Genomic DNA, 25523 nt, shown 5'->3' on the forward strand with positions numbered 1-25523 from the left:
AAAACCTGTGGAAAATTAGTCCTAGGTGGTGGAAATGCAGCAGACATTATATAATCTGTGTAAATACTAAGACTGTGGGCTTCTCTGCATTCTTTTCTACATGCCCAAGCATCCATCTGAGTAGAGACAAAAGCAGCAAATGCAAGATTTCTGCTGAGTAAGCATATTTGGAAGGCACCTGCAGCTGGAATTGCAAATTGCGTGCAAAGAGACTTTTCAAACCACATAAGACTTCAGGTCCTTTTAAAAGTCCCCCTCCAGAAACAGGTTTACAACAGTAAACTCATTTCTAAGAAGTCATTGCACAATTTCTGAATCTAACTGCACATTAATGGTTTACTACATATTTTAATTCTCGTTGGAAGCAGTGTACGTAACAGAGGATTAAAAAAAAAAAAACAGACCTTTTGGTTAGAACCTCTCAAAAGCATACCAAAGCCTGCAAATCCTCTGAAAATGTCCCCTAATCCATAGGATGCAACTCTTTCTGTGCCATCACAACTTTTCTTTTCCTATATCTTGAGGAAAGAGAGAGCACCCTTGACCACCAGAGCACCATGCATCTTTAGGGGAGATGATGTACTCTCTTTAAGCAGCAGACTTTCACACATGTCTCTTCCCCCCATACCCCTCCAGCCATTGAACTTGTTTGGATAAAACCTGTGGGGTACTCTACGTGCTAACTGGCAAGGTATCAACAGGTAAAGTGCCAGATTCTCTGCTGTGCTTCCATGACACTATGTTTAAATCTCCTAGGCTCAGAAGCCCCAGAGTGCACTATCCTCAGTGCAGTGCAATACTTCTAAATGGATTTGACACCAAAATTAAGTATTGGTGATTAGTTCTAGGATCAAACTTTTCAAAACATCTAAAGGTTTGGGTTTGATTTGCTTCAAAGAATAGGAAATTGTTCAGTCTGATTCTTATCTGCTCCTAACTAATCCAGCCAGCTCTAATTATTTTTCATTTGTTTCCATGTTTGTTTTTGTATTAAACAGCATAAAATAAGAAAATATGCATTTGCATGCTGAAGTTATATAAAAATGTTCTGAGAGCTTCTAGTATCAAAAATGTTATATAAATGGTATTATCTTGTTATTTTCTGGATTGTTTTTAAAAATATCAAGTTAACATTGTTGATTATTTCCAGCCCTTTGAAATAGAACACTTAAAAAGAACATTTAAACCACTCTATATGGCTGGAGACAGACAAGGATGGGCAGACTGTGACAACTAGAGAGAAAAGAACCAGGAGGAATTCCAAACAGCCATAAGTTTCCAATCCTTGCTGTGTCCTCAGTGTGGAAACTACAGAAGATATCTCTGACCATCCAGCTGTTTGATTGGAACAGAGAGATGTTCGCCACACACCTGTGGATGACTAGTCAGTCCAACCTATAGGAAACATCAAGCATGTCCACAAAGAGATATCCAACCATTCAAGAATACAGACAATACTGGTTGGAGATTCTATATCAAGAAGAATGGGAAAACATTTTGCAAAAGACAGGCAGACAACAGAACAGTGAGCTGTCTTCCAGGAGCCAAGACACGAGACATGACTAAGATTGCACCGCCTTCTGAAGCGTGTGGGGAAGTAAGAATCTGATGGTGATGGTGAATATGGATACTAATGATGCTGCCTCACAGGATACCTCACAGATTACAGATGACTTTAAGGGAACTCGGAAAGGTGCTGAAGAAGAACGTCCAAGTGATCTTCTTGGAGATCCTTCACTCCCAGGACAGGAATTAAGAGAGAAGATTCTGGAAGTGAACCACTGGCAAGGTAACCAGTGTCAGGTGGAGGATTTTGGTTTTGTGGAACATTAGTCCACCTTCTGTGGGAAGAGAAAAGTTTGAATGGCTTCCATCTCAGTAGCAGGGAAACCAATCTTCATGGAGACAGGATGGCTAGACTATTAGGAAGACATAAAATTAACAATAAAAGGGGAGGGTGAAAAGAGTGGGCAAAAGAGGAGGGGGACTAGTACTATGTCAAAAATGGCATTACCGGTTTCCAAGCTCCTGACAACTTGGAAACAAATGATGTTGAATGCTTATGGATCAATGTTTTAACTGATACATTACAAGATGGAGTGTTAGTTGGTGTCTGCTACATACCACTAAATCACACTAGAGAATAAGATGACCTATCTATAAAGCACCTGTTCATTATGTGGGTAGGAAAAAAAGCTGCACTACCATAGACTTCAATCTGAGTGACTGCTGCCAGTATGACAATGAGGACATGGAGGACTTTTACATTAGATCTCATCTTGACAGATAAAGAGGAATTGATCACAAAACTAAAAATTAGTGGCAGCATATGTACCAGTGATTTTGACTTGGTTACACTTGCAATAGAATCCAAACCAAAACATATATACTTGGTGCTTTAAAATGGTCAATTCATAAAGCTGAAAACAAGTATAAGCAGATCAACTGAGAGAAGGAATTTAAACCAAAAAAAATGTCAATGTTAATTGGGAACTGTCTCAGAACATTTTACTAGAGGCCCAAACAGGCATGATCCCATAACGGAGAAAAAAACCAATAAACCTGGCTTACAGGAGAAGTGAAAGCAGCTCATAATTTTATATAAATAAATAAAACAAACGGAAGAAAGAAGTTGATGGTGATGAATATAAATCAGAAGCTAGCAAAAGGACCGAAAGAGAAACCTATGGCAAGCAGAGTTAAGAACCATAGGAATGCTACTGGTCCATTATTAAATGAAATGGTAGAACTGTCAATAATAAAGCAGAAAAGGCAGAACTGTTCAATAAATATTTCTGTTCTGTATTTGGGAAAAAAAGTCAGAGGATATATTCAGATCATATATTGTGGATGAAATACTTTCCTTTTCAACAGTCACTACAGAGGGTGATACACAGCACTTACTGAAGCTAGACATTTTAAAATCAGCAGGTCTGAATAACTTGTATCTGAGAGTTTTAAAAAAACTGACCACGAAATTCTGTAGACCATCAGCATTGCTTTTCAATAAGTCTTGGAACACTGGGAAAGTTCCAGAGGCCTGGAAGAAAACTAATGTGTGCCAATATTTAAAAAGGATACCTGGAAAAAGCTGGATAATTGTAGACCCATCAGCCTGACATAGGTCCCAGGCAAAATATGGGAATGGCTGTTACATGACTCAATAAAGAATTAAAAGAAGATAATGTAATAAATGCCAATCAACATGGGTTTATGGAAAACAGACCTTGTCAAACTAACTAGCTTTTTTTGAGAAGGTTACAAATTTTGCTGATAAAGGTAATACTTAGGAGTATTGTAAGTCATTTGACTGGGTATCATGACATTTTGAAAAAGAAAATAGAATGATACAAAAATCAGTGTGACACATTAAATGGATTAAATAGTGGCTAACTATTAAATCTCAAAATGTAACTGTAAATAGCGAATCATTATCGAGTGTTTCTAGTGGGTCCGGAAGGGATCAGTTCTTGGCCCTATTCTATAACTTTTTTTTAATCAATTATCTGGAAGAAAACATTGCATCATTACTGATAAAGTGTGCATATGACAAAGATTGGAGAAGTGGTAAATACTGAAGATGACTGGTCACTGTTAAAGAGCAATCTGGATGGTGGGTGCAAGCAAACAATACACATTTGAAATGCAGGCAAATGTAAAGTCACATCTAGGAACAAAGAATGTCAGCCATATTTATGGGAAGGCGGAGTCTACACTGGGAAGCAGCGACTCTGAAAAGGATTTCAGGGTCCTGGTGGATAATCACCTGAACATGAGCTTCAGAGGAACAGCCGTGTTAGTCTGTATTCGCAAAAAGAAAAGGAGTACTTGTGGCACCTTAGAGACTAACCAATTTATTTGAGCATGAGCTTTCGTGAGCTACAGCTCACTTCATCTGATGAAGTGAGCTGTAGCTCACGAAAGCTCATGCTCAAATAAATTGGTTAGTCTCTAAGGTGCCACAAGTACTCCTTTTCTTTGAACATGAGCTGTGGCCAAAAAGATTAATGTGATTCTTAGATACATAAATAGGGGAATATCAAGTAGAAATAGAGAGTTTATATTACATCTGTATTTGGCACTGGTGCAACTGCTACTGGAATACTGTGCCCACAGTTTTGGCATCACAATTCAAGAAGGATGTTGATAAATTGGACACAGATTTTTAGAGAGTCATGATATTGCCTTCTGACCTTAGTTTAACCTCTTGCACATTGCAGGCCACACAATTTAGCTCAACCACTCCTTTAATCGACCCTTAACTTCTGGCTAAGTAACTGAAGACCTCACATCATGATTTAAAGACTTCAAGTTACAGAGAATTTACATTAGTTTAAAACTGCAAGTGACCCCGTGGCCCATGCTGCAGAGGAAGATGATGGTGAAAAAGACTGTTCAGAGGAGAACCACAAGAATGTTTAAAGCACTGGAAAACATACCTCTCAGTGATCGTCTTAAGGAGCTCAATCTGTCTAATTTAACAAAGAGAAAATTAAGGGGTAAGATGGTCACAGGATCTATATGGGGAGCGATCTATAAGGGAAATATAAATTCGATAACCGAGGGCGCTTCAGTCCAAGAGTCAAAAATAACACAACAAGATCTAATTTCTGGAAGCTGAAGCTAGCCAAGTGCAGACGAGAAATAAGGTACAAATTTTTAAACAGTGAAGGTAAGTAACTATTGGAACAAATTTACCCAGGGTTGTAGTGGATTATCCACCAATGGAAATTTTAAAATCTAATCAAGATTGCATGCTTTTCTGAAACATATGCTCTAGTTCAAACAGAAATTCAGGGAAGTCCTATGGCCTGGGTTACACAGGTCAGATTAGAGGATTATAATGATCCCTTTTGATTTTATAATCTACAAAACTCTTAGCGACTAGTGTCATCCATTACCATTTGCCACTGCCAAATTCCTTATTTTCCTACACTAGATTTAAAAATGTACTGTAAGTCTTGGAAATGAAGAGATATATAGCTGCACATAGTTTAAAAGAGGAACAATAAGATTACTTACCACATGAAGAATTTTATTTTCTGTTTCGTATACTGTGCAATCCTATAGCAAAGAAAAAAAAAACCATGTGAGAGATTTAAAATGTTAGCCCTACACACATGAACTATTATTTTTCTTTTTAGTAATAATTTAACACTTTACACTGTTAGAATATGTCTCTTGCATTCACACACACACACAGAGCGAAGTCATCTCTCCAGGCTTTACATGAATGTCTAAAGGTTATTCTGTTTTCTCTGGGAAACTTCACTGCAGTAACTTCTCATTAACCTTAGGGATCTATTCTATTTATAGGGCTATAGTTTTTGTTCTTTGTAATGGGAACTATGCACCTGTATCGGGGGAAAAGAGATCATTAATATAAGCAGAGAGATGTACGCAGAAATGCACTATCATGTAAATGTTAGTGACCATTTAGACCTAGACAGACAAGGCCTAGTCCTAAAGTTCTCAATCAGGCAAAAAAAAGTTGACGACTTTAATACTTTTTCTTTAGTAAAGACTATAGTGTCAGGTCCCCAGCCAGTGAGTACCCCCCACCCCGCCCACTTTTTATTTATTTATTATTAAATATGTACCAGATGGCATGACTGAATGATGGGAAGACAAGGTATTTCAGGGAATAGACATAATTTTTTAAGTCTTGTTTGACCTTCACCAGATTGCAGGTACCATATTTGACAATCAGGGGTCTTCTGCTTTGAGCTCAAATGCATTATATATCACAACAAGTTTGTTATATTTTTGGACATTTACAAGTGAAAAGGCAGATATCCCATCTTGAGTTATATTTACAGATTTCTGTGAAACAAAAGCAGATTATTATTGTTATTCATTATTTATATTAACATAGCTGCTAGGAGCCCTTGTCAGGGACTAGGATCACATCTTGCTAGGCACTATTCAAACACTGAACAAAAAGATGGCCCCTGCCCCCACGACCTTATAACCTAATTATGTCAAAGAAACTCATACCACAGATATTATAGTACAATATAAAAACCACCCCACATTACTTCTAAGGTCAGTTTTTCAAAAAAAGCCATAATTTTTTTGCCCATCGTTTTGGGTACACAAGGGTTTCTCAATCCTTTTTCTTAGCAAGAACTACATTTTAATAGAGAGATTGTCTCACAGATAATTCTTCACAAACCACAGTAAGTATCTAAGCTTGAGTTTAGCATACAGTGAGGCAAACTATGTTGGAAAGACATGTGACGCTGCTGAGATAAGAGTAATCTATTTTTATGTACTTATTACTGTTAGGGACTCTTTTTAGTGGCCTCTAATTTTGCATTTAAAACTCAATCATTTGCTCCTGGAAAAGATAAAATGTGTGTGAAAACATATTTGTTCTTCCAAATCTAGCCCTCCATCTTCTATGTGGTTTGTGCATATTAAAACTGTTTTTGTGAACTGGTCTTTTGCAAAAGAAATATTTGTGAAGGCAAAGTTGTGGGCACACATTTAGATGACACACTTCCTCTACTTAGAAAATGTTGCTCTTACAAGTCAAAATGTAGCACAACCATACTATCTTATGATTGATGTAACCTATTTTATTCTGGAAAAAAAAAGAAAGAAAATCTTTAATGCACTCAACCATAAACATAGCACAGTGGAATTACTTGCACCTGGATTTGTGATGCTCTTCATTTAGAAGAGAGTTGCATTTCTCTGTCATTTCCCTGACAGCAGAGATGTTATGGTTTACAAAGCCAGCAGGATTTGCTCGCACTGGAATTGAGGTTGCCACTGAAAATAGTGACAACAGGGATTAGTTTTCATATTTCTTGTTGACAGATTTTTTTTCTAATAGAATCCATGAATTCTCCACCATCTTATTTTAGGGTAGGTGAAATGCTGACCCTAATTAAACTACTTGGCATTGCCTCTTAAATGGTAAATGGATAGGAAAGAAGGGGACTGTCAGCTTTATTCAGTGCAAAGATGTTATAATTGCAAATGACCACAAAGAGGTAAATAAAATGTACCTATTTATTTTTTGGGTGGATGGGAGTTGCTTACAGGAAGAGAATAGATTATCTTGGATATGAAAAGGAAATAAAGATCCTGTATAACTGAACAAGAGACAGGAACATTTTGGAAGGGCTTGTGGAGCCTCTTCATGGATCAGAAACAGTTGTAGTCCCATCACTTAGGGCCCACAGAAAGGAGCAGGCTTCTCCTTCCCAAGGGCTAGTGCAACATGTGCACACATCAGGGATCAGGCCCCCTAAAGAGCAATCCCTCCCCAAGCTCCCTGTGACAGAGTGGCTCCATGTTACTCTAACAAATGCCTGAACACCACAATCTGGATCAAAATCTGTATTGACAGTAGATTTCTAAATACTTAAGAAGTGCATTCACACTTCTTAGCTCACTTATCATAGCAAGGAAAATGAAACTTGTCACTCTTGGTCAAAGGCTACTACTCCTTCAGCTCGCACTTTGATTGCATCCCATTACAGGTGGTTGGTCTGTTAAGTGTTTTTCACTAGACCAAGCACATACTTTGATTTCCAAGAATAGAGCTTAGGGAGAACATAAGCCCTAATTATAAAAAAATAAAATATTGAATATTTGCAGGTCAGATCAAATTATCCATCACCATAACAATGAAACAGCCCTGTCTTCACCTCTCTTTTCATGACAATACGCTTCAGAGCAACCAGATTTCTGCCCAACAGAGTTACATACAATATTAATACCAGGCAGTTACGTGCTCAGCTTGTGAAGCTGAAGACATTGGTTTTAGATAGTAATGTTGAACAGCATGGCATAAAGATATATGGACACAGGCATGCTGCACAAGCCATAAAATACCATTTTATATCCTACTGATAGGACAAGCAAAACATTTGGGGTCAGATAAGACTATACACGTTTCAAAACCAATTTTTTCCCCTCTGGTGTAATTAGACCAGTTTTGAAAATGTCACCTCATGAAGGTTCCCCAAAAAGAGAGAGAAGCAATTGTGGAATGAAGATGGCATAGATAAAATCTGAGAAAGAGAAAGAAATTTTGCTACTATACAGCTGAAGTAAATTGGGATTCTGGGGAAGCATGAAGGGGCCTGGGATGCCTCAACATGGCTGGCAACTCATCTGAATTTTTCATTCTCCAGCAGAAAAGGTCAGTCCAACAGCTACATAATCAGCTCTGCATATAATTTCTTGAAAGTAGTCAGATATATTTCCTTGAATGTAAACTTTATTCTTTTACTACACTGACACCCACTTCAAGGTCCCTTTACTCTAGGAGGATGGTGTAAAGGACCTTCAGCGTAAACAAGTGGTAGGCCCAAACTGCTGTATCCCGTTAGAAACAGGAGATTACCACTTCCTTATTACTAACACTGATGGTTCACTAAACGTGGGCCCTTAAATCTGTCACTGGTCAAGATGTGACTATTGTTCATCCTGTACTTTAGCCCAGTAACATGATTTGGGAAAATAATATTTTCTTTGCTTGAAACTTCTGGTGATTTAGAATGTTGATAGAGATAAATTTGTGAGCAGACTGTAGAGGTAAGAGATGGTTACTCACCTTGTACAATAATGGAGGTACTTGGAGATGTGAGTCCCTGTGGGTACTCCACTTGAGCTGATTGTACACCCTTTGCCCCTAGTTGGATAATTTTGACAGCAGTAACTGGCTGGGCCACACATGCACTCTCCCCATCTCGGACCTGCAGCAGCAATTAACTAGCGCTGCATCCCCCATCTGCATGCCCCAGTTCCTTCTCTACCGCAGAGGAATTAATTAGAACTCCGAAGTAGAGAAGAGGAAGGTGGGTACAGGAGCACCCACAAGGGCTCACATTTCAAAGAACCTCAGTTACTGCACAAGTTGAGTAACCCTCTCTTCTTCAAGTGGAGTCCCTGTGGGGTATATAGGCGGGGGTGCATGCCATGGTATGAAAAGTGCGTCGTCACTGAATCCTGATCCCAAAAGACCCACACTGGAGCAAAAAGCTGGACATTTGTTTTGTTTTGTGGCAAATAGGTCTATTGCGGGGAACCCCCATAATTGAAATATGCTCTGGATAATGCAGGTGTCGATTTCCCACTATGGTCATTTGAGAACCTTCGACTTAATGTGTCAGCCATGACATTCTGAGACCCCAGCAGGTAGGTGGCTGATATGGTTATGTTGTGTTGTATGCACTATGTCTAGAATTTTATGAAGTCCATCCATAGGGAGTGTGATCTCGCTCCTCCCTGCTTGTTTATGTGGAACATGCAGGCTACTTTGTCCGTCATGATCTGTACGTTTTTGTCTTTGATCAGAGGCATGAAATGTGCACAGACATTGCAGACTGCGTGTCGTTCCAGTACATTGACGTGGAGTGTTGATTCAGAAGGAGACCCTCTTCCCTGTACTGTGAGCTTGACTAAGTGGGTACCCAACCTCAGTAGAGAGGCATCCCTTGTGATTATCAATTCTGGAGGAGGTTGAAGGAAAGGGTCAGCAGCACAGATATTGTGTGGTTGAGTCCACCATTGTAATGAGTCCTTGACCTTCATTGGCATACTCAGAAGTTTGTTTGGATTGTGTTTGTGTGGTGTGAACACCATCCTGAGCCAACCCTGCAAACAGCATAAGTGTAGTCTGGCATGTTTCACCACATATGTGGTCGCTGCCACGTGACCTAGTAGCTGAAGACAGGTCCTGGCTGATATCCTTGGGCTGTGCACTGAGGTATTGATGAGGTTCATTAGAACAGTGAATCTCTGAAGAGGTTTTGATGCTGTTGCTTCTAGATAATTTACATACATGCCGATTAAGTCTAGTTTCTGGATTGGAGTCAGTGTGGGCTTTTCGGAGTTTATTTGTAGGCCGAGACTGGTGAAGAGCGACATTGTCTGGTGCGTAACTGCAACGGCTTCTGCCTGAGTGTGAGCCTTGATTAGACAGTCGTCTAAGTAGAGATATATCATGACCCCATGCTTGCGAAGATGGGCTGCCACCACAGTAAGGACTTTGGAAAACACTCGGTGGGTTCGTGGAGAGGTCAAAGGGTAGTAGTGTATATTGAAAATGATCCTGTCCCAGTACAAACTGAAGAAATGTCCTGTACATAGTGCGTATACTAATGTGAAAATATGCGTCTTGCAGGTCGAGGGCTGGAAAAAGCTTGGTTTTTTTAAAAACCTAAATAAAGCTTACAACTGGCAGAATGAAATGAAACCTGAAACAGGGGATCCAGGGATTTTTTTTCCAGTGCCTATGATTTTCTCCTATCTGTGACATTGCTGGTTTTCACATTTGCAGGATTTAGGTGTCTTTCAATAAGATGAATGAGGGAAGTTAAAAGTAATTTGTCCCAGAAGCAAAACAGCTACCTTAGTCAGGTCACATCAAGCAGGGAGAATGTGCACCGTGCTGTCACAGAGAAGACAGGGTACTTAAAAATAAATAACCTCTTCCACTCCCCAAATACTCGGCAGTTGCCTAGTGAGTATAACTACTATTATTTTTTCAGTTGCTTATAACAATATCTCCATCTCCAACCCTATTCAAATTAAGCAATGCAAACACTTCAATGTGTGATTGTGCAAAATTTCAAGTTTCAAAATTCAGTCTTTTTTTTCCTGTAGTCCTCTTCCAATGACAATAATAGTCTTTTCCTACACTCCTATGACTCAAAAGTGACTCAAGACCTTTTGCTCAAACTTTAAAAAAAATAAATAGTGACAGCCCAAAGATGGAAAATTGCAGCCCAAGGGCTAATGTTGCAGAAAACGTGAATACCTGGAATTACAGTACTTTTTGCAGTGTTGGATTAGATTAATCAGTATGCTCTGGAGTCACAAAGGAGCCATATGCCTAGATGATTTGACTGAGTTTATGGCTGCTTTGCTTTGCTAGAGCAGCACAAAGCAGCTGGAACTCACTGGTGAATCAATAGCATTTTTTTTTCCAAGCGTGTACTACCTATATTTGCTTTAATAAATATTCAGTATGTAGGATGGAGTACATATCCACATGCACACTTATATCTTAATATACCACGTCTCTGACTCAGAGAGGTAATGATGTACCTTTAAAGTATATATATTAATGAACTGACTTGCTGGAACAGATGGACAACATGAAAAATGCTGGTTTTAAAAAGAATTTTACGCATACGCCCAGTAGACCTGAACAGTTTTCTTTAGCTGTGCTTCGTCACACTAAAATAAGGTCAGTTTTTCATCTTTTAGAACAATGAATGTATATATATATATATATATATTAAATCAAAGTTATTTGCTTGGGAGATCTACATAACTAACTATTCATTAGTGTCCTTTATTCTGAAGAGGAATTTGTGCAGTTCCCAAGTTGGTATTAATATAGGTTTTAAATCCCCATAGAAAATTACATTATTTTTCATTTCTTGTTCTGACATGCTGTGTAGAGTTTCTGTGCTCTGTGCCATATTTTGCGACAGAGATGGCAGTATTTCATTGGTGGATCTTTGTATAATCAGTTTGCTTTGGGGCACAGCTCTTTCTGGAGCTCCCAAATGGGAAGGTGATGTTGGGATACCGCTGCACCCCTTAAGGAGGAGGTGGAGCCTGAGCTCCCTTCCCCTGGGTGGTGTAAGTGCAGTAAAAAGGGATATTTCCCTGTTGCCCTTCCTGAGTTGGCTTGTATTGCTAGTGAATGTGTAACCCCAACGGACCCTGGATCGAACCGAGGACCTCAGGAGCTTAGTACATGAGCCTCTACCCCATGAGCTAAAAGCCAAGTGACTCTTAGTTAAGGCTCTAGAGCAGAATCATTTAACTCTAAGTGGTCTTGGTGCCACTAGATGCGACAGAACACCACACCCAGAAGACGTGTGGGTTACAAATGCAGTGATGACAACTGTGGCTGGCCTCTGCTCTGGGAACTCTCCCCTTTTGCACCTACACAAGGGCCAGTCAAAATCAGCAAAATTAAGTGTTTTGGTATCCTTCAGGAAGAAAAGATACAGTTATATGTCTAGTTTTTAGATCAGAGTTTTAAAAAAATAGCTATATGCAATTGATTCTCTTAAAAATACAATAGCTAAGTAACTTATGACAGCTTTCCACAAAATACCAATCTTATCCCCATTATAGACCTTAGCTTCAAGCTTTACGTTTCAATCAAAACACTACAGAAATGTGTTTGCACTCACTACCTTCTAATAAAGAATTTAAAGGGAAAAATGGGACAACCTTAATTATAGTGGTGACATTGCTGGTTGTAGCAAGAGAAGTTACATTCTTATTCATGCAGCCTGTAAATTCTATGTTAAAGGTTTGAGACCAAATATATGTTTTTCAAGATTGTATGTGCCTGGGGAAGATGCCCCCATTTGCCAGCAGAAGTCAGAAGCATGTTTTTTTTATGCACAGTAAAACTGAAGGCTGAATTCGCTGAATCTTTGAACTTTACTATCTTAAACACACACACTTTGGTACAACGAAGGCTTGTGTGTGAATGCAGTTATTCCAAAAGAGTCTATTTCAACTTCCACACAAAGAGTTATTTCAAATAGTTATACCTGCCAAGACATCTGCCTCAAACATAAAATTTCTAAATAACATTTTCCTTTTCCTTAAACTTTAAATGATATATTCTTTGGGTTGAAATGTCAGCATGTTGCTTATGAATGAACCAACAGCCTGACATAATCACACATTGTCAATTTTGTGTGTGACAGAAGGCAATCAAATACATGTTTTGAACATGGCTTTATGGGGCTGCACCAACTGCACAGAATTTTTATGGAAAATAAAAGTGCTGTCCATTTAAAAGTGCAATGGTGAATACATATTTTTAAAAGAAATCTACTATTTTGCTTTGTAAATTACATAAATGCTGTGTGAGATTCAATCACCTGTGAGAACTGCTTTGACTTGTATCAACTGCACTTTTTAAAAAAATGGCCTACTTCTCATTCAGTCCCAAATCTATACTTTACAATATGATTTCTATAAAATTTGATTTTTACTCTGCTTATATATTTTAAATAGGTCTGCTAAATTTTTTATATTTATTGAAAATTTGGTGTGATTTTCTTAACTTAACTGCTTTTGCCCTCTACAGTTCTGTAAATGAAAGAAACCTCATGAGAATCATTGATTTTATATGACTGTGCACGTCACGAAGACTTAAGTAGTGGGAGGCTCAGGCAAGCTTCTTAAGCCAAAGAAACTGGACTAGAAAGAATATGAAAACAGTCATTAAAATTCCACCTCTTCCCACTTTTGGTCAGAGCATAAATTCTGCAAAAACAGTCACCCTGTCGTGGTCTGTACTTTACTAAACGTGCTCCTGGCTCCAGCCTGAACCAGGAATTGTGAACATAGATGAAAGTGATTATTTTTTAATTTCAACCACACAGTTTGAAACTACAAAAAAGCTCACTATGAATTCTGAGCAACAATTTAGGAGGCTCTTATTTTAAGCCAAACCATGCATTTAAATCAAACCATTACATTCATGCAGTTGGTTTGCATCTTTTCACTGAGATTTCCTTTTGTGGGTCTCTTTTTCTGGAGGGAATCCAAGTACTGTTTGAGAAATGAAAAGAGCTCAGTACGACAACACTATATGCAAGCAAGCAACAGAAACTTTATAAATAGAATTGTAATACTACCCAAGATGATTAAATTGGAAAATTCTCCCTCAACAATTTCTGTTGTCTTACTATATATTGTTTTGAAACATGTAGCGCTATGGCCAGTCAGCTGTCAAGGCAATATTTAGCTATGCTGTAGAACCAGATTCAGAAGGAATAAAAGTATGGTGTATTCAGTTATGTAAATGTCATGATTCTGTGTTCTGTCTGCTATACCTTTAAATGCAGGAACTTTTCTGCTTGCTTGCCCAGAAGTGGGGAAGGGAAACAGTACTGACAGGCGTCTTAAAATGATTGCTACAAAGAGAGAGCACACAATATATTACTTTCTGTAGTAGTCATCTTAAACTGGCATTCCGCATTGCTCCCAACAGGCAAGTAGAAGGCTCCCTACCTTTAAAAGTGAAGCACAAAGAAAGTAGAAATCACATGGGACTGAACCTCATCTCAGTTACACGAGTATAAATCACGAATTACTCCATTATTTTCGATGGAGCTGCACAAGGGTCAAACCAATCAGAGAAGAATCAAGCTCAATACCTCCCTGAAGTGGGTCAATTCAACAGTCAGCTAGTCTAGTGATCACACAGTGGCTCCTCTGTTCTTTTCCATAGGCTTGTTCTAGAGTGGGCCCTGATGAGTCATATACAGGAGAGCCTCTCCCTCCTGTGTATTCCTTCTTCTGCCATTGGGGTTCTGTCATGACAGCATTGTGGGGGGGAGCAGGGCCCTCCCATTCCACTGGATCCTGACTCAGGATCCTAAAGAGATGTTGCAGTGTCTGGACCACTTGTTGGTCCATCTCAAGTTACACGCCCCGGGTTACTTCCTTCTGGGCTATAGCTCCTTTAGGGGTGTGGTCACAGTTTTCGCAGTATCAGCATAGTCTGCCAGAGGGACAACGTCCCCTCCTTTGAGGTCGTTCTTCGATTCCCAACTCAAACCGGGAAGTGGGGGGGGAGGGGGGTATATGGATCACAGCTTCCAGAGTGCCTTACCAAGTCTGTAATCACTCTTCCCATAGCTCCAGGTATTAGCCCCACTTGCTGGTACAGCCTGTAACTCCTTTTCCCCCTGCCCCTGGGTTTCCAGTGTCCTTTTAACTGTCCTACCACTGGAACAGGCCTGCAACTGCTGAGGGGCGGGGTCTCCCTGGCCTAGTACTGCCCCATGCCTTGCTCCAATTTAGTGTCTGGTCTTTGAACTCCCTCTGTTTACAAAGCTAAATACATCATAAGAACATCAGAAATTTTAGGAACAGCAAAATGTCATTATGGACCTACAAAAATCAGTGTTTCCAGAGGAAGTTTGTTTTTCACAAAAATCTCATTTTCTAACAGAAGACTGCTCCATGAACATTTTTGACCAGCTCTAACACAAAATAATTTGTTCTAAATTCTTTATCAAGACCAAATATCTAGATAATATTCCATAACTTAGCTAATAATAACATAATATTCCACCTGTTAGCATCAGAAACTTCCTTCCTTTCCAAATTTTGAATTCTTCTATTGAGTTAGTCTGACATTTCCTCTTTTCCAATAACAAACAGCTAAAACTTCTTACTCATCTAGATTCTTGAGACCTACGAGGCACAGCAAAGAAACCATAGCACAGATAGCCCAATTCTGGGCTGCTCCAGGGACCACAGCAGACCCCAGCAAAGTGTAGGGACAGCCATGGAAGCCTGTCTAAAGCTTGGTCTACGCTACATACTTTGGTATAGCTATGTCACTCAGGGGTGTGAAAAATCCACATCACTGAGCGATGTAGCTATACCAACCCTATTTCCCATCTCCCCCCCATTAGTTTTGAGAAAAAATTAGTTTCAGTACAAGAAAAAAAAAAAAAAGGTTAAAACTGGAAGATGAAAACCAAAGAACTTAGGGATATAGAAGAATTTCTATTTGCACTTCATGGTCAAGTATCCCTTTGATGTTTTTTCTGTATTCATACTGGCTTTTTTTTCCTACGGTACAAAAAGTATTCAATTAGTGTGGCTGGCAATGCCTAAGGCAGTTTTTTCCTACCAGTTTAAACATACTTCAAACAGAATATCCATTTTATTAAATACTGCCTCCCTTTAACCCTTCAAGTACCAAGACAACAAAATGATCAGAGCAAGGCTTAGAGTTTCACTTTAGAGCTAATGTTCCAATAAAAATTATTCCTTTAATTTAGGTGTCAGAAATACAATGTAAGCTTCACTCTGAGTAAACAATTATTTCAGGTCAAAGACTAAAGGACTTGTATGTATAGTAAACCTGAAAATTTCTCTGTTTTGTAGAGCAGAATGAATTAATTTTAGAGAAAAAAAAAAGAGTCTATGCTTATGTTGCATACTGAAGTTTATATTAGAATTTAAAGATGTTCTTTTTTTAATAGTGATTGGGATATATGTATATCTTCTAAAATGTAAGGCTTTTTCTACATCTGTCTGGTTTAAATAAGCATTTAAGACCACTGAGAGCATTACACTTAGAATATTATGGTGAATTATTTTCTTTTTGACCACAAGGTTTAACATGCACAGGGTTTCAGTCTATTTATTTTACTTAGGAAATAAATGATAGCTAAAGTGTCACATTTATCTCTTGTCAAAAAACGGATTAGAGACATGCTTAAAGGTGGAGTTTTAACTTGGGGCTTTTATATCATAGAATACACATTATTTAGTTCTGTTCTATAAAATGGTAAAGTAAAGAGAACTACAAAATAGTAGTAGTGTTATATGTCCACATTCAAACAAGGTATCAACCAGCTCTTGCATCATGCAGAATACCCCTGCCAAAGTACCTCATGCCATCACCATTCTAATTGATTAAAATACTGAATTTATTTAAAATAAAGAAAAAAAGAAAGAGAAAAGGCAAGTTACAAATAAGATGAACAACTCTATTTAGTCCTGAATCTACAAATACACATGCTTAGAACAAAATGTTTTTCATTTCAAAATGTGATTGTTAATGGGGATTCTTCAGCAAGTGTGTGTGTGTGTTGGGGGTAGGGGGCGGGGGGAGGTTCCTCATAGGGCACACAAGGATTGATGCTCAGCCAAACGCTAATCAATTTTTTAAATCAATAATCTGGAAGAAATGTACAATTATGGTGATAAAGTTTGCAGATGACAGAGACTGGTTGTGTGATAAATAATAAGGACAGGCAACTGATAGCGTGCTCTAGACCCTTTGCAAGCTTGGAACAATCAAGTAGCATGCATTAATACAGCCAAAGGCAAGGTCACTCATCTAAGAATAAAGAATGTGGGGCATTTTTTTACGGTATAGAGGATTGTATCCTGGAAAACAGTGACTCTAAAAAGTACTTAGGGATCACTGTTAATTAACTGAACAGAAGCTCCCATTTTGATATTGTGACTAAGAGGGTTAACACAATTTTTGCATGTCTAGAATGGGGGTATATTAAGTAGGTGTACAAAAGTGATATTACCTGTGTATACTGTATTAGTGAGACCACAACAAGAATACTTGTCCAGTTTTGGTATCCACCCCCCCGCTTTTTTTTTTTTTTTTTTGGTAAAAGTTGCAACTTGGAGAGGACTCCACAATGAGCTAAATGAATGGTTCATGACATGGAACACACACACCAGTTACTGAAGTAGCTCAATCTACTTAACTTATCTAGGGGCTTTACTACAGGGTGGGGTAATGATCACCATGGGAGTGATTTCTAAAGTACGCTAACGTGCTGCACGTTAATTGTTCTGTGTAGACCCTCCTGGGGTACACTAAAAGTTCCTTAGTGTGCTTTAACAACATACTATTTCGAACAGCACTTTGTTTATTTTAATTAAAACAAACATGAAAAGCACCTATTGTGGGCTCTAAGCAACTTTAAGATATCTTACTGCTGTACACGAACAATAAAACTATACTGGATCCAGTAGGACCTACAAAGCCCAAAGGAAAATTAACTAACCAGAACGTTGAAAAAAATACATAAATACCCTTTCTTCCCTAAGAATATGAGCTGTTATACCCTTGTCCCACACTAACATTACAGAAAATAGATAGGCTTTGCAGTATGCCTTCCAGGTCAACAGATTTGGATTAATTTGGTGGATTCATTTTTCTACAGCTATGGCAGTCTGCTTTGTAAAGATAAAGTGTTACTGAGTCACTGGAGAGCCATAAAATATTATCAACACTGTGTCCTAATAGTGTGTTATGATATTTATATAAGATTGTGTTTTTCTGATGCATCATCTTCACATATTAACACAACAATGGGATCTCAATAGCAAGATATTCAGCTATGATTATTTTGTGGATCTGTGCAATGCTATTTTCCACTATCTCCCTCCTCCTTGGTGCTAATAGAGAATTAGTGAGACCAAGGAAGAGTGAGATGAGCACTAAATCAGACTTATGCACTCAGACTTTACTCTAGAGCAGAGGTCTTCAATCTGTGGGGCACGCCCCCCTAGCAGGTGTGGAGGAACATTTGGGGTGGTGCAGCTGGGCCCAGACCAACGCCCACAGGGGGTGGAGAGGGAGCAGCACCCAGCTCTGCTCCTGCCCCAGTCCCGGGTGCTGGGCTTGTGCCCAGGGATCTGCTCTTGGCCGCGGCTGCTAGCCTTGTGCCCGAGGTCCTGGCTGATGGCCCCATGCCCAGGGCTCCACACCTGGCTGCAGCTGCAGGCCTCAGTTCCCAGCCGAGGGTCTTTTCTGCCCCCACTACCAGCTGTGGCCCCAGCCCCCTTACCCCTATACACATCCCCCCTCCCAGAGCCCTGTCCCTGCTCCCGATTAAAAGTTTGGGGACCACTGCTCTAGAGCTTCAGTGTTCCTGCTGCACTTGTATATCAAGAGGATACCAATTATTTTCAGAGGGGAAACAGCATTTAATCACAAGCATATGATTGCCATGGAAACAATGCACAACATTGCAATCCACATATTTTCTAAGTTTAAATAATGACTGTTGATCTCCATATTTTATTAATCACTTCCAGAATGACTGTAGAACTGTGTTTGTATACAAACACACTTACTTTTCTGTATCTAGCTATGACATCCTAGGTTATGTCAACCAGGTACCAACAAAATTTATCAGTGTGTCTGAAAAGCTGTTGTATCACCCAGTCAGATGACTTCCTTGTGTGGTTTTAGCAGTGCAACTCTTTAAATCTGTTCTTGCTTATTTAATCAATTTGAATTTTAAGGAGAGAAAGTCAATAGTGCATTTTATTAAATAAATCTCAGAGGTTAAGAGTACATGAGCCCTTTCTAAAATCTTTACATTTACATCAGAAATATACCTTTTCTACAGATTTTATTTAATTTAGATTAGACACTTTTGAACTGCTAGGCTCCAAGTGACAATCTCTTGCTGTCCATATGCCAGTATGACACTCATCTTCTAACTATATAACATTTTCTGCAGCTGCTTTGCCCTCTCCAATCAGGTATGGACAAGGCAAAATGTGCATCCTCCTTTGCTATCTGTGCTCTCTGCCTGCTCTGGTGATGCTGCATTAGTAATCATGATGCTTTCACTGTCTATGAACATTCTTGGAAATTTTGTCTTGCTCACAGGAATACTTCAAATTGCAAATGAAAGGGTCATGAATATCAATGAAGTGAACTGGCAGGTTTCATTTACAATGACTTTTATAAATATATACTTCTACTGTATTTGTCTAGCTCTTGTCTATGCATCCACTTTTAGCTTATCTTTGACAACATTTAGCAGGGAACATGCAATGGTGTGTGTTACATTCTAGACACCTTATTAGAAATATATTGACTAATTGCTGGGACTTCAGAGAACAACAACAAAATGATTAGGGGTCTAGTGGCCATCTGATTTATGATGAAAAACTTCAAGTCTAATATGTATCAGTTGGGTAAGCAACAAGAAAGCATACAGCAAGGAATCATATGCTGGAAATCAGGGAAAGAGGGGAATAGAATATGTTGGGGGAGGAAAATGTGAAGATGAACTGAGGATCAACTGGAGATACCGCAATAATTTGTATTTACTTTTTGGGAGAGAAAACCCATCAATATCCTTGAAAACAATTAAAATACAAAAATTCTTTCCCAATATTACTGGTAAATAATTACTGTAGTTGCAACTGAGATGTTGCACACACATACCTCCTCCCTCCACCCGCACTTTCCCCCAAAACGCACACAAATTCTCCTGATGAGGTGACACATTTCTAACAATTTTTGTAATATTTTATAATTTCTTCAGCAATGTGGAAGTGATTTAGGTATGGCACACAATAAACCTGTTCTTACCTGTTGCACAATGGTTGTTAATTCCAGGCACAGTTGAACAATATTGTTTTTCAGCAGTGAGTATTCTGTCACACTGACAAATGGAGACCTGCCAGAGAGGGACAAAAAATTTGTAGGAGACCTCATCAATCTGTGTTACTGAGCTGTACCTCTTGTAATGTATATTTACAGTCAACACAACACTAAATAATGCACTTGAGAAGCTGGGATGTTGTTAATTCGAAATGGTACAACAATGAATTCCAACAGAAACTTCAAGAGTCAGTCAGATTTAGACAGTCACTATATCACATTAAAAAGAATTAAGATTTTTATTCTCTGTGAGTTAACTTGTACTATAGCTGCCATATTGGTCAGTGCTGTCATCATCAACCTGTGTATTTTACATATGGTAACAAATTCAGAAATTGCTGTCTTCACCTACTGGAATGGATGTTACACCAAAGAGGGTATGATGCTAAAAATGACAATGATCTTATAGTCACACAGCAACTGAAAATTAGTAGCAGTATTTATTTTTTTTAAAATTTCATCTAAAGGAAATGTCACACCTAAAACTGCCCATGCAAAGCCCTGGACATTCTTGACATCCATTTAAAAACACAGTAATATCAGGTCATTGTAGTATTTGCTCTGATTATTTCAATTTGAAATATTTGACAATATGCGACTTCAAGCTGGGCTTTTTGCTTGCAAGACAAACAGCTTTTAAAACAGACTGTTAGGGTTGGTAACTTTACTTGATTAAACTAGACTGAACCAGGTCAGCTAATTTCTTTGTATTGTATATAAAATGAAGCTGCTTATAATACCCGTTCCTTTTCTTTGAGTCCCAGAGCCCTTTAGAAGACATATTTGTTGTAGAGGTAAACTCATTTATCATGGAAATGCCAATCACCTCACAATAATCATGCCATTCTGCACCAGCAACACTGAACAACAACTTTTAGGAGGGGAAGTGAATAATGTATGCATTTGAAATAACTATAGGTAGTAAGAACATAAATTATTTGAAGTTGGATTTTGGGCAGGACACCAGAGTTAACATCCCTATTTTTGGAGAAAGTGCAACACGATCTCTCAAATGAGCACAAGTAGAGTAATATATCTACTAAACAGGAGACTAGGATTTCAACCATCCACCTTTCCAGTGCAAATCCCCTTCCTCCTGGCCAGGTAAGAGAAGGGGGAACCCCTCAGACAGAGACAAACACCTACAAGATCTCTGTCAAGCTTTCTTACAACTACAATACCCACCTGCAGAAGTAAAGAAACAGATTGATAGAGCCAGAAGAGTTCCCAGAAGTTACCTACTACAGGACAGGCCTAACAAAGAAAATAACAGAACGCCACTAGCCGTCACCTTCAGCCCCCAACTAAAACCCCTCCAACACATTATTAAGGATCTACAACCTATCCTAAAGAATGACCCAACACTCTCACAAATCTTGGGAGACAGGCCAGTCCTTGCCTACAGACAGCCCCCCAACCTGAAGCAAATACTCACCAACAACCACATACCACACAACAGAACCACTAACCCAGGAACTTATCCTTGCAACAAAGCCCGTTGCCAATTGTGCCCACATATCTATTCAGGGGACACCATCACAGGGCCTAATAACATCAGCCACACTATCAGAGGCTTGTTCACCTGCACATCCACCAATGTGATATATGCCATCATGTGCCAGCAATGCCCCTCTGCCATGTACATTGGTCAAACTGGACAGTCTCTACATAAAAGAATAAATGGACACAAATCAGATGTCAAGAATTATAACATTCATAAACCAGTCGGAGAACACTTCAATCTCTCTGGTCACGCAATCACAGACATGAAGGTCGCTATCTTAAAACAAAAAAACTTCAAATCCAGACTCCAGCGAGAAACTGCTGAATTGGAATTCATTTGCAAATTGGATACTATTAATTTAGGCTTAAATATAGACTGGGAGTGGCTAAGTCATTATGCAAGGTAGCCTGTTTCCTCTTGTTTTTTCCTACCCCCCCCCTCAGATGTTCTGGTTTAACTTGGATTTAAACTTGAAGAGTGGTCAGTTTGGATGAGCTATTACCAGCAGGAGAGTGAGTTTGTGTGTGTATGGGGGTGGGGGAGATGTGAGAAAACCTGGATTTGTGCAGGAAATAGCCCAACTTGATTGTCATGCACATTGTGTAAAGAGTTGTCACTTTGGATGGGCTATCACCAGCAGGAGAGTGAATTTGTGTGTGTGGGGGGTGGAGGGTGAGAAAACCTGGATTTGTGCTGGAAATGGCCCACCTGATGATCACTTTAGATAAGCTATTACCAGCAGGACAGTGGGGTGGGAGGAGGTATTGTTTCATATTCTCTGTGTATATATAAAATCTGCTGCAGTTTCCACGATATGCATCTGATGAAGTGAGCTGTAGCTCACGAAAGCTTATGCTCTAATAAATTGGTTAGTCTCTAAGGTACCACAAGTACTCCTTTTCTTTTTGCGAATACAGACTAACATGGCTGTTACTCTGAAACCTCACAAAAAGACCACGAACCATGAAGAACTAGGCACTTTGGGGATCAGATACAGAGCAAAACACTCCGGATTTATGTACAGTGCAGGCTGTGCAGAAACTGAGGAACCCCATGTAGAACAGTGTGTGACTACAGGATGTACGTGGCATGCTTCTAGTACCTTAGATGTTTGATATGCCTCAGCACTGAGCAGATATAATAAGTACAGCAGTCAAGTCCTCAGTTTTATGGCTTATCCAAAAGATAGCACATCAAGCAGCACACTGCTCCTTAAGAGCAAACTATAGCCTTAGTTCAGTATTAACTGAGAGGGATGAGTGCCATTTACTGAGCCACTAACTCAACTCCTGCGGGACCTGGGTTTTCCCTGGAATCTCCAAGTACTGTCCGGATCTGACCAATTTGGCTTATAAGGACTGATGAGATTACATCCCAGGAGATCCTGATTGCTAGCATTAGGTCAGAGAAGGTCATCAGGGTCACAACAAGCTTTGTGAAGAATGGTCATGTCATTCATTTATATGCACAATAGTTTCAGATTTCAATTAAGCTATTCACTTCTAGAGAGAAATGCAGTGTGTGCATAAAATATAGTATTTCATACATAATATTTTAAAACACAGTTCATGCAGAGAGTTACTTTGTAAACTGATTCCTAATTCATCAATGAGGAATCATAGCATTCTCTCACCAAGCAGTAATTAATGTGACAAGAGTGACTAATGTATGAACCTGCCCCCTACTGTTAACAAAAAGTCAACTAGTAAGCTCTGAGTTTCCAGGGATAAGCAAGTGGTATAATTTCTTTTAGAAATTATCCAATAACAAGTATGCAGCAGGATAACAGCAAGTCAAATTTCCCTATACTCCTCTTAATTTGCATCAGCCCTGAATGGTCAGAACCACTCTTTGCTCTGGTTATAAGGAAACTCAGTTTCAGTGTTAATTTATCCCTTATACTCCCTTCTGAAATAGAAATGATCCTGCCATCTGTGGTGGCAATTTTTGTCATTCACGAGGAACATTCACTAGTGACATTCACTAGGAACAAGACTTAAACTGCTAATTTCACAGAGGTCACCGTCAACCTGGGGGGACCCAAAAGAGACTCCAAAAATCCCACAGCTGGCTCCTGACCCAGGCCTAGTCAGCCTGGAACTCAAGTATATAACAACATTTACAAAGTAAAACCTATAATTACAGTTCTAATATTAGAACAAGAGAAAGAGAAAAGAACAAGAGAAAAAGAAACAAACAGGGCAAAAGAATTACTGGGGGGGGGGGGAGGGAGTAAGAATTAAAAAGCTCTAAATTACCTGTCCAGCCAGGCTAGCAAGTTCTTGGCAGCACCAATCAGGTCAACAACAGAGGTAAGAAAATCATTTGGCAGTCGTCTGGAGGCCCTGCCGTCATAATGGCCACTCCTCCTTCTACCCGTTATAAAGTTCTGAAGATTTTTGGCTGAGGCATTCAGCTTGTGAGAGAGTGTTCTCAGATTTTCTGTCTCTAAACCATAGTTCTGAAAGAAAGAAAAAAATAGATCACACAACATGTTTAAAGCAGATAGCTAAGCCACAGAATATTGAGCTGAAACATTTGCAGCTTGCATTGATTCACTCAATTCTTGAACACAGCAAAATCAAGGCAAGTCAGGACTTGATGAACTGTCCCAGTAGATCATGAGTATTTAACAGCTGACCTTTCAGGGCCCTTCCTTTCCAAGCACTTCAGCCACAAGAATCATTTAAGCCCACAGCCTCTCTCCAAGGTAGGTAAGTAATAAATGCATTATTCCCATTTTACAGAGGTGGAAATAGAGGGTCAAAGACATTAATTTATTTAGGATGACATAAGATAGAATCATAGGACAGGAAGGGACCTCAAGAGGTCATCTATTCCAGTCCTCTGCACTCATGGCAGGACTAAGTATTATCTAGACAATTCCTGACAGGTGTTTGTCTAACCTGCTCTTAAAAATCTCCAATGATGGAGATTCCATAACCTCCCTAGGCAATTTATTCCAGTGCGTAACCACCCTGACAGGAAATTTTTCCTAACTTCCAACCTACACCTCCTTTGCTGCAATTTAAGCCCATTGCTTCTTGTCCGTTCCTTAGAGTTTAAGAACAATTATTCTTTTCCCTCCTCCTTGTCCCCTCCTCTTTTCCAGACTAAACAAACCCAATTTTTTCAGTCTTCCCTCATAGGTCATGTTTTCTAGACCTTTAATAATTTTTGTTGCTTTTCTCTGGACTTTCTCCAATTTGTCCACATCCTTCCTGAATGGACACAATGCTCCAGTTGAGGCCTTATCAGCATGGAGTAGAGAGGAAGAATTACTTCTTGTGTCTTGCTTACGACACTCCTGCTAATACATCCCAGAATTATGTTCACTTCTTTTGCAACAGAGTTACACTGTTGACTCATATTAAGCTTGTGGTCCACTATGACCCCCAGATCCATTTCCGCAGTAATTCTTCCTACGCAGTCATTTCCCATTTTGTATGTGACACTACAGCTGGTTAAACTGCTCACTGCAAATAATCTGATTAATTTAGCTTTTTTTGTTGTAATTCAGACTTTTCTTCTTACAAGTTAATTTGCTATTCAGGACCGTTTAAACTGTTTTTGTGAACAAATTTCAGAACATTGATTGATTATCCACTGTTAATTCCAACTATTCATCATGTATAGTGTATGACTGGTCCTCTATGTCATGTGGCATTATTATCCACTCAGAGAGCAGAAACAAACTTTTAAACCAGGAACACAGATACTAATGCACAGTTAATAATGTATAGCTTGTTTGCATGAGAATAGACACATTTGTACAAATATTTCCCAAATATTAGTGAGAACAGAAACCTGTTTGTGTGAATATTCATAGCTAGGGTAAAAGCACAAAAGAAGTCTGGACCAAACAGACATGTGGAATCCAAACAAATGTTTGTGAACACTGTTTTGTAAGATTCAACTAGGTTTACTTGGATGTTCAGGCCTGTGCCTTAACTGCAAGACCATCCTTCCTCAGAAAGTTGACTGTTAGAAAAGGGATTTGAACTGCTGGGGTGGACTGCAACCTAAATGGAGAGGGAATACTTTATCTTGGTA

At 39.1% G+C, this 25523-nt stretch overlaps 1 protein-coding gene across 1 annotated transcript in view; it reads right to left on the reverse strand.

The window, feature by feature from the left end:
• Positions 1 to 25523, reverse strand: part of LOC140917643 (connector enhancer of kinase suppressor of ras 2) — a 461714-nt gene that overhangs the window by 315980 nt on the left and 120211 nt on the right. The window contains exons 3-5 of the mRNA XM_073360900.1: positions 23729 to 23931; positions 19895 to 19982; positions 5023 to 5064 (exon numbers count right to left, since the gene is read on the reverse strand). Of these exons, the coding sequence (XP_073217001.1) occupies positions 5023 to 5064; positions 19895 to 19982; positions 23729 to 23931 (333 nt within the window). The remainder of the gene's footprint in view (positions 1 to 5022; positions 5065 to 19894; positions 19983 to 23728; positions 23932 to 25523) is intronic.

Source organism: Lepidochelys kempii, chromosome 9 (genome assembly GCF_965140285.1).
Source record: "Lepidochelys kempii isolate rLepKem1 chromosome 9, rLepKem1.hap1, whole genome shotgun sequence".
NCBI classification, from domain to species: Eukaryota; Metazoa; Chordata; order Testudines; family Cheloniidae; genus Lepidochelys; species Lepidochelys kempii.